General features: G+C 44.1%; 1 protein-coding gene across 2 annotated transcripts in view; it reads left to right on the top strand.

The window, feature by feature from the left end:
- The first annotated feature begins 2,759 nt into the window (after positions 1 to 2,759).
- CRBN (cereblon) overlaps positions 2,760 to 10,282 on the top strand; it is a 41,494-nt gene continuing 33,971 nt past the window's right edge. Inside the window, exons 1-2 of one of the 2 annotated variants that reach the window (XM_075938700.1) lie at positions 2,760 to 2,916; positions 9,362 to 9,468. In XM_075938700.1, coding sequence (XP_075794815.1) covers positions 2,850 to 2,916; positions 9,362 to 9,468 — 174 coding nt within the window. In that variant the 5' untranslated portion in view covers positions 2,760 to 2,849. Of the gene's footprint in view, positions 2,917 to 9,358; positions 9,469 to 10,282 lie in introns of both variants that reach the window. The other variant, XM_075938699.1, reaches the window with a different exon arrangement.

Here is a 10,282-nt window from a genome sequence, read left to right as displayed (position 1 = left end):
GTCGACAGAAGGCGTTATTGAATGTAAAGTGTCCTTGTATCTATACTGCCATGTCGACAAAGCAGCTTGCTTTGTCGACAGAACTGAATGTAGTGTAGACGCTCTTTGTCGACAGAAGCTTTTGTCGACAGTATCTGTCGACAAAACTCTGTAGTCTAGACGTACCCTAAGAGTGCTGAGAAATGATCCACGTACTGATCCAAAAAACAAGATTCAAACGCATCAGACCTTTGAGGTGTTAAGATGTGTATTTTGGATTTGGCTCATTATAAAGCATGGGCCATACGTAGGACTAGGTATTCCTTGTGTAAATCAATATAGCTACACTAAAGCTGGTGTGCTTAGACCATTTGAGGATTTGGCCCACAAAATACTAATCTGAGTTTATGTTTCAAGCATCCTCCAATATCGAACGAGGTTAGCATGGTCCTATTTGGTCTTCAATTTAGTTTTCATCTCTAGTTTTATAAGGTCTGGCCTCAAAGTACACAGTAGACTCCCTAATGACTCCTAAATAAGTTTCTTTCTTGAGAGTATATGAATCCTGTTCCTAATGACAAATAATTATCCAAAGTATATTTTTGTGTAAAAGACCAGTTTGGTTTGTTCCATGATGGATTAACTCATCTGAATTTGACAACAACAACAACAAAAATCCCTGTATTACAAATATGAGCCAAGAATATTTCTTGAGAGCAGTTTTGTGCACATAGGCCATTAGATGTTGTAATCCCATCTCATATTTTGGTAGATAATTCTCACAGATGTTTTTTCTCAGTTTTTTTTAAATTAAGTATCGTGGTGTAAATAAATATGCTGTTAGGGGAAAGGGAAGACACATAAAGCATATGGACCAGCATGAAATTAAAGTGCAAATATTTATTTGTGGAATAGACAAATGGGAGATCAAAGCTGGTATCCTTGGTTAGGTGTGTGTGTGGAGACAAGCAATATGATTAAACACCAGACTAAATAAGTTACCTTAAGCCTTAGATATTTGTATTTGATGCAGTATGTAAAAGTCTGGGGGAACAAAACAGCAGTAAATAATACGATACAATAATAATAATATGGTCTGAAGGGCCACAAAGATGACTAACAAGCAGAATTTGGAAGTGGAGAGAATGACACACAGTGCAACCACATGCAACTCTGTGATAATTTATAATTGCTGGTATATGCAGGTCATAGTCCTGGGAGAGAAAACATGTCACATCACAAATTGGCTTGCCAGAGATATTACAGTATATGGCAGGGAAATATACAGTCTTAAAACCCTTGGTCAGAAGGTAGTGAATCACAGGTACCGTTGTGACAATTGACAGCTAGAGGCCTGAGATTGCACTGGGGACTCTTGAAGGAGATTGCAACAGGAGGCTACAAGTTCAATTACCTTGAAATTGTGGCACGGAAGTGGATATCCAGAAGGCCTTAAAAGGAGGTTATAGAACTCAAGAGAGGAGATAAGGGTTTTATCTATTCAGAGAAAAAAGGGAGTGTATTTTTGGAATGTAAAGAATTAGCAGCCAGAATGGGTTCTTGCACTTTCTCTTTGCTCCCTGCAGTGTGTTTACTATGCAGGCCTTTTGGTTAACTTGAAGACTTTTGTTGCTACTATAACGCTTGGAGACCAACTGAGACTGGGGCCCCAGTGCGCTAAACACTGTACAAAATAACAACCCACCCCTCCCTGCTCAAAAGAATTTACAATCGAAAGCACCAGGACAGAGGGAGGGTAGGAGAGAGGGACAGCATATATAACATACAGTGGCAGAAATAAAATACAGGACTATGTAGCACTTTAAAGACTAACAAGATGGTTTATTAGATGATTAGAAATGTAGATTGCCAGAGTCTGATTAGGGCATCATTTCCCCCCCTAAGAAGCTGGTGGGGGGGGAGGCAAAGCCCTGGCAAGTGAAGCAAAATGCAGGACAATGTAGCACTTTAAAGACTAACAAGATGGTTTATTAGATGATGAGCTTTCGTGGGCCAGACCCACTTCCTCAGATCAAATAGTGGAAGAAAATAGTCACAACCATATATACCAAAGGATACAATTTAAAAAAATGAACACATATGAAAAGGACAAATAACATTTCAGAACAGAAGGGGGATGGGGGGGGGGGAAGGAAGGAAGATAAGTGTCTGTGAATTGATGATATTAGAGGTGGGGAGAGTGGGATGTCTGTGAGCTAATGGTATTAGAGGTGATAATTGGGGAAGCTATCTTGGCAATGGGTAAGATAGTTTGAGTGTTTGTTCATTCCTTCCCGGAGAGTGTCGAATTTTAACATGAATGACAGTTCAGAGGATTCCCTTTCGAGTGCAGATGTAAAAGGTCTTTGTAGCAGAATGCAGGTGGCTAAGTCATTGAGAGAGTGTCCTTTCTGGTTAAAATGGCAAGAAACTGTTTTCTCTTTGTGAGCGGTGGAGGGTGCTTTTCCCAGGCGTAGGGTCGCTAAGTGGAAAGCTCCAGGAGGGAAGAGGGGGTCCAGGGAAGGCAGCAGATGGAGCGCAGCCGCGAGGAGGGGAAAGGGCGGTCTGGGGTTGAAGCAAATAAACCCCTCGGGGCTGAGGAGCCGCGCTGCGGGCTGCCCAGGATGGTGGGGGGAGGCGGAGAGGTCCCAGGGAGCGGTAGGAGAGGTCCGCTCCCCCCGCGCGGCGCGGCGGCTTCTGGCGGTCCCGCAGGGCAGCGCTGGGGGGGGCGGGGGCTGCGCTCCAGGCCCATTTGAGCCCCGCCGCGCTCCGCCCCGGGCTCTGCCGCGAGAGCGGCGCTAGGGGTCGCTGTGCTCGCGGCTCCGCCTCCCGCCCGGCGGCTTCCCAGGCTCCTCTCCGGGTAAACAGCGATGGCTGCCGAGGAAGGCGGCGGGGAGCCCGACGACAACATGGGGAACCACCTGCAGCTCCTACCCGGTAGCGGCCGCTGCCGTCGCCCCAGGCGGGGTCCCGGCGCGGGGGGGGGCGGGCGAGGGGGAGGAGACGGGACGCGCGGCTGGAGGGGGCTGCGGTGGGGGGCAGGGCCCGGGTGAGGGCGCAGAGGGAGCAGCGGCCCAGGGCAGGTGCCTGGGCAATGGGGGGTTGAGAGGCACGTGCAGGGGGCGCGAGGGCAGGGGCGGGGGGGGGGAGGGGAATGGGGGGGCGGCAGAGGGATGTGGAGGGGGGCTGGGGATGTGGTGGGGCACGGAGCTGCAGTGGTGCGGGGGGGGTGAGGGGAATGGGGGGGCGGCAGAGGGATGTGGAGGGGGGCTGGGGATGTGGTGGGGCACGGAGCTGCAGTGGGGCGGGGGCCTGTCATGCAGTGGGGGGGGGGGGGTGCCTGTCACTGTGGTGGGGAGCGGGAGCACGGAGGGGGCTTGGCTTGGTGAGATGTGGGGCTGCAGGGAGGGGCAGGCGTCTGGCGCAGGGGGGTGCAGTTTGTCTTGGAAATGTCACTGCGGTCCGCAAGTTTGGGACAATATTGGGAAATAGGAAGTGATGCCGGGTGGTGGGATACAGCAGCAGTGGTGCGGTGGGGAGGCACATGAGAGCCAGATCCAGGGAAGTGTCCTGTCGGATGTCTGAGTAGATTGGGGAGTGCTAGAAAGGGAGCCTGAGGTCTTGGCAGTGGGGGAGGGATTGCTGTGGTAGTATACAAATAATAATATTAGAGGGACATAATATCGAGAGAGATTTTTCATTGGGGGACTAGGCTTGATCATATTTTGGGAAAGTGCTTTGGCAGAGGGTGAGGTGTGGAGGCAGGGAAGGCATACACATGGTATCAGGATCTGATATTTATGTACTGCCATCCCTCCTGCTTTCAGGGATGACTCAGTCTGCTACCAGGATAATAGCCCTGGCAGAAGGCTCTTGGGCAGAAGGAGGAGCAGCAGCATCTACTGCTGGTTTTACTTTTACTTTAGTTTGTGTGTAGTGAAGCTTGAGCAGAAATGGGAAGCATTCACTGATTTTTTTTGACTGCTGCTCACCTAATTGCAATCCGTATTTAAGCAGGTGGTAAGGTATGCAGAGGAAACAATGTTTTATGAATGAAGCTGCAGTCTTGCAGCCTTCGTATATCATTTAGTTGTTTAGTATTGACTTGCTTACAGCAGGGAATGTGCAGAAGTTAAACATCAGCTAGGCAGGATAGATGGGCAAAATAATTAAGTTAAAAATCATGTAATAGGGGAACTGTGTAACCACTGAAAATCTCAGTGGTTGCATGTGCTGCAGGCTCTGCAGTATAAATCTTAGCTTTATAGTGCAGAACCCACAGTGAAGCCTTCCTGGGATTAAGGCCTCCAGCCCCTGCAGGCCCAATTCCCTGGGAGGAGGCTTCACTGCCCTACCACAGTGAAGCCACCTCCCTGGGAGGCTGCATGTAACTGACACCCTTAACCAATAAATATCCATTTATCAGTTAAAGTGTCATGTACACTCTAACATCCATAGTTAAAAGGTAGGAATGGAAACTTTGTTTTAGTTCATACCTATACCCCTGTAAAAAGGAGAATTAGTTATTCAATATAAAATTTGTGTAAATCCATAGATATGACTTACAGGAGTGCTGAGCATTGATTCACAGAGAACTCCAAATTAGGGATGTTAAATTTAGTTCAATCAACTAATCGACTAGTCAATGGATTTTCCGTCATCTAGTTGATTAGTCGATAAGAGGGGGAGCCGTAGCACGATTAGCTCCCGGCCTTGAGAGCTCACCTCGCTGTGTCTCTGCCTTTTAAATGTACAGGCAGTCCCCGAGTTACGCGGATCCAACTTACGTCGGATCCGCAGTTACGAATGGGGATTTTCTCGCCCCGGAGGACTGGAGCGACGGGACGCCTGGTCCCGCTGCCCGCCTCCTCCGGGGCGAGAAAAGTTGCTCCCCGTCTCCCTGGTCTGCTGGGGGAGCCAGCAGACCAGGGATACGGGGAGCAAAGCAGCGGAGGACCCGGGCCGGACCCGCGGCGCTGATCTGGAAGTGCCGCGGTCCCGGGTCCTCCACCGCTTTGCTCCGCGTCTCCCTGGTCTGCTGGGGGGGGACGCAGCTAGTGCGCCCCCCCCCCAGCAGACCAGGGAGACGTGGAGCAAAGCCCGGGGCCTGTGGTAGAGCAGGTGGGGTGCTGCCGGTTGGTCCCGCAGCACCGCTCCTTGGCGCTACTGGACCAACCCGGCAGCACCCCAGCTGCTCTGCCCCAGGAGTCCTGATTCAGCCGCTGCTGATCAGTTTCAGCAGCGGCTGAATCAGGATGCCTGGGGCAGATCAGCTGGGTTGGTCCAGTAGCACCGAGGAGTGGCCGCACTACTGGACCAACCCAGCAGCACCCGAGCTGCTCTGCCCCAGGCGTCCCCAAGTCAGCCGCTGCTGAAACTGACCAGCGGCTGACTACAGGAAGCCCGAGGCAGAGTTGCTCTGCCCCGGGCTTCCTGGAATCAGCTGCTGATCAGTTTCAGCAGCAGCTGACTTGGGGACGCCTGGGGTTCTTAAGTTGAATCTCTATGTAAGTCGGAACTGGCATCCAGATTCAGCCGCTGTTGAAACTGATCAGTTTCAGCAGCGGCTGAATCTGGATGCCAGTTCTGACTTACATACAGATTCAACTTAAGAACAAACCTACAGTCCCTATCTTGTACGTAACCCGGGGACTGCCTGTATTAGCTACTGGCTCCTAATACATTTAAAAGGCTGAAGGGCAGCAGGGGGTGGACCCCTCATGAGCTGGGCCAGCTGATTCCCAGCTTACGTGGGGTCTCCCCCTCTGTGTACCAGCCTTAAATGTAAAAAGGCTGAAGCACAACTGGGGGAACCATTGCAAGCTGGGAATCAGCTGTTCTGGCTTGTGCCTCTCTTCTCCTCCTCCCACCCTTCTGATTTTAAAATGTATGAAGAGCCAGTGGGCGCAGAGGTGCAGTGTCTGGGACTGGGAGCTTTTGCTTATCGAATGGTCGACTAGTCACTTACATTCCTACTCCAAATACATTTAATTGTAGATCAGAAGTAGTTATAACAGTTTGAAGTCCAGGAAGATTTTTGTTGTTGTTGTTCAGGATGTTAATACACAGTCTGAATTCTCAAATTCTGCTAATAAACTGGAAAGCTGCAGTGATTTGTGTTTAAAGCACTAGTCTTGAGATCTAGTCAGTTCCTCCTGCCACAGACTTCCTTTGTGAGCTTGCCTCAGTAAGTTAAGCTAGGAATTTTAAAGCAGCTTATGGGCTTGTCTACACGGGGAAATTTACCAACATAAGGAAACCACTAATAATTAAACTTCTGTAACTCTCCACTTGGACACACTAATTTATAACACTTCCAAACAAACCTAAACTAACATGGTGAAAGGCATTCATTTAAAAATAAATCTAGAAAAAGTAATTCCTATTCCAGAATAAGTGGCCATATGGGCAGCCATATTGGTATAGTTATAATAGTAAAAGTTTCATTGTGGATAAATCCTGAGAATTAGGCGTGTAAAATCCCATTTAATCAGTTAACCAGTGAAACATAATGATTAATTCACTTAAATAAGATGGGAGTGTGGCAGGGCCACCAATTAACTGATTAGCATCACGCAATAAGGATGATAACCATTGACATCCCTACTGAGTATTAGGTGCTTAATTACCACTGAACTGCAGTGAGTCTATACCTAAATCTTTTACACTACTTTGAAATGCCTGCCTTAATATTTTCCTGGCACCTGCTTTCCCCTGCTGTAAAATCTTCACAAAGGTGGAGAGTAAATTCATTAGTATTTGTGATTAACGAGATTAGTTTGAATACCTAGAATGGTGGTCTGCCTTACCCTACAAAGTAAATGTAGGGTATCTCATATCATATGGTTTGAATGTTATCTTGGGTGCTAGCCATGACTTTGGAATAGTTTTAATATACTAACGGTCACATTTTACATCCAACTGAAAAAAAATCAAATAGTTTAAGAGAAAGTAATGCACACTTTCTGCCTTCCTTTTTTTGTGATTAAAATGTTGTAGAAAAGTAAAGACATTGATGCTCTTTCAACGTTCACATTGTGCTACTGCAGTAAAATGAGTCATCATTCCTCACAGGCATCCAGGCTCACTCGGTCAGCACACAGCAGCAGTTCATGTGTATTTTGGCAATGCTATGCAAAACTTGCAGGGAAGAACTGATTTTTAATCTACAAATGTGACTTTCTAGTCTTTCTGTTTCAAGCAAACAAACAAACAAACAAAGCATCTCCTCCTTTTCTCCCTGCCTCTTTTAAAAGGAAAAAAAGATCAACAAAAAAAATTACCTAATAATATAACTTAATTAGAATTCATTTAAACCAGAATTTCATTTTTAGATGGAAGGTTATCAACTTAAAAAAAAATTATACCCAAAAGATTTTTGCAAGTGGGAGACCTATAGCTGACTTGAATACAATTGATTTTATAATATATACAGGACTTTTCCCAGGAGGCAGTGGAAAACAACTCTAAATTGAAATTAAATGTATTTGAACAATAACTGGGAAGATGTCTAAGTGTTTACCACTCCAGAATAGAGTTAAAGCAATATAGGAAATATGATTAGTGGGTTGTCAGACCTGGTCATTTTCCATTAGTGTGCATTTTGCACCTAGAATTGAGCCAGCTTGTTAAAATATTCATATGAGAGGAAGAAATGTGATATGTGCGAGGTTCATAACACAAGAGGAGGGCATGATCTGATTTCTATGTGGAAAGTTATGTAAAATATATTAGCAAAACATTTTCAAATGTAATTATATGTTCCACATAACAGAAAATTATCAGCTAAGCACTTGGAAAAGCTTGCATTTGTCGCATACACTTATGATGGGTGAAAAGAATTTGAGAAATGTCATGTTCAGTGTTTTGCAATCTATTCAATATTTACTTTATTTTAAGATAATTTACAGACAAAGTGTCATGCATTATAATGCAGTCCTGGAAAGGCCATTGGTTTCTGTTTTCTTGTGCCCCTTTAACTCTGAGTGGGGAGCTGGGCTGCGTGGCATAGCAGGGAAGGAGGTGGGAGTGGGGGGACCAGCAGGGCAGTGAGACTGGTGGCAAGTGGTAGCTGGGGAGGAGGCTGGAGGCTGGCCCAGGGCTGGTGGGGAGCCAGTAGCAGGGGAGCCAGATATGACCTCCCCTGGTCCAGCAAAATCCCTCATCCGGGACCAGTCAGGACCAGAGGGTGCCAGATCAGAGAGATCCAAATGTATTTATTGCTAGAATCCTTTAAATCTCTGTTAGAAAGCTTATATGAAAGCTAAGCATGAATATGTCATATCAAGGTTACTTTCATTCCTATTCTGAAGAAAAAATATGAGTGCCCTACATCTAAAAGAGAACTATTGTGAAATTAGCTCAATGCACTGTATATTGGATGCAAACTAAGGTAAACATTAGATAGTCAGTGGTCATGTGTACAATAATTACTAGTTAGCATTTTATAGAGATACGTATTAATTTGATTTTTTGCCTCTGTTTCTTACATTTAATACAACTTTTAGAAAATATTTACCGATTTAAACACGTTATATGTAAGTGAAGTAGCTCTTCTAAACATTGAATGACTAAATACTTTTCTTATGTAAAAGATATATTTACTGTGTATAGATTATGGACACAGGATTACAAAGGACATTCCCAACTTAAAAATTCTGTTTGACAATATTTTTAGAAGGAACAGCAATAATTACTGCAGTGCAAGAGATTACTACATTCCTCCCATTTTATATATTATTTACTTCAATATTTGACAGCTGTTTCTAAAGAATGAGATTAATTGCTTCCCTTTGTAGTAACACGATTTCATTTGCTGATTGGTGTGGGTGTTTCATATCATGATGAGAGGTTAACAGCAGCAAAAAAACTTGGCAGAAATATTGTCTGAGGGGCTCAAATGAGTAAAATACTCATTTTGAGTACATACTGTTACTAACTTCTATTTTGCAATTATCTAGACTTCAAAGTACAATACATTTAATAAAATATTTAACCTCTTGTTAGATATCATAGTCTTCAGGATTCTTCCAATTTATTTCTTTGCATAATGTGAGTAGGAATTTGGAATTAAGGTGAAGTACTGCTTTCACTACAATCAAACGTCTTTGGTGACAGTATTGGCTCATTTAATAATTGCTGTACCTGTTTCTGTTGGAGCCTTGAAAACATATTACTAACTCATGACTGTGTCTGAAAATTTGATTCTGTGCAACAGTGAGAAAATAGTTTCCCATAAAAGTAAAACACACTTGTTTTTCACCAATTTATAAATACGAGGGTTATTTGGTTGTTATTTTTCCCATTTTCCTAATGCTTTGAGTTTTTGAGGCAGCTTAACACTGACTTTTTTTATGACATTCTGTTTCCTTCTTGCTAGCAGAGAGTGAAGAAGAGGATGACATTGAAATGGAAGTTGAAGATCAAGATAATAAAGATGCTGAAAAGCCAAATATTAATTTTGACACCAGTCTGCCAACATCACATGTGGTATGTGGTTTTTCTTTGTGCCTTCCACAGCAATATGAGCATCCTTGTGAAGAAGGTTTGATCCAGTTGTATGTAAATGTACAGGCTGTGATTTAAATAAAGATTCTAAATACATACAGTGGTATTCCTACTGTTATCAGGTTACTTACCCTATTATTTCAAATATTGTCCTAGGAATCATTTCTTTTAGTTATAGTAGTAATGAAATAGAGGCCAGAGGAACATATGACTTAACTTGAACTTCTACAAGAAACAAATGGTGGGTATTTAATTTAGCACTGTTCTAGTTGGTGAACTCTACTGTATGCTTAGTTGACCAGAGATTATATCCTAAGAATGGCTGCAGTTGACACCATTATTTTCTGCGTAAAATTGAATGGCTACTTGAAGCCACCACCCTCTCATACTCCCAGACTAAGGTTGAGGCATTCTGACAAAGCACTAAAAGTAAGGGTTCACTGCTGCAACCTCTGGTGTGCCAGTTTTATCTGGAAATAATACTTCATACTTCCAGAAAAAGTATGTCACCCTTTCCGAGTTAATTGAAAAATCTTTAATTTAAATTTTAAGTTTTTACATACTGAAAAGACCAAGCATTTAAAAAAATATAAGCTGAATGGGTGCCAATCCAAAGATAAGAATATGCAAGATTGTTTATTGAAGAGTCAGCAGAACAGCTTGTAAAATATTCTTTTGATATTAAAGTGTTACAGGATTCCTGCACTGTTGTCCTTTATAGATACCTGATGATGCCCTAGTTTCTACTAAACGATGTTTAAAATCATAGCAGTAACACCGTTTACAAATATTATAC

The sequence above is a fragment of the Pelodiscus sinensis genome, chromosome 11, assembly GCF_049634645.1.
Source record: "Pelodiscus sinensis isolate JC-2024 chromosome 11, ASM4963464v1, whole genome shotgun sequence".
NCBI lineage: Eukaryota > Metazoa > Chordata > Testudines > Trionychidae > Pelodiscus > Pelodiscus sinensis.
The sequence above is the reverse complement of the archived record's forward strand: the minus strand, read 5'-3'. Positions and strand labels throughout refer to the sequence as shown.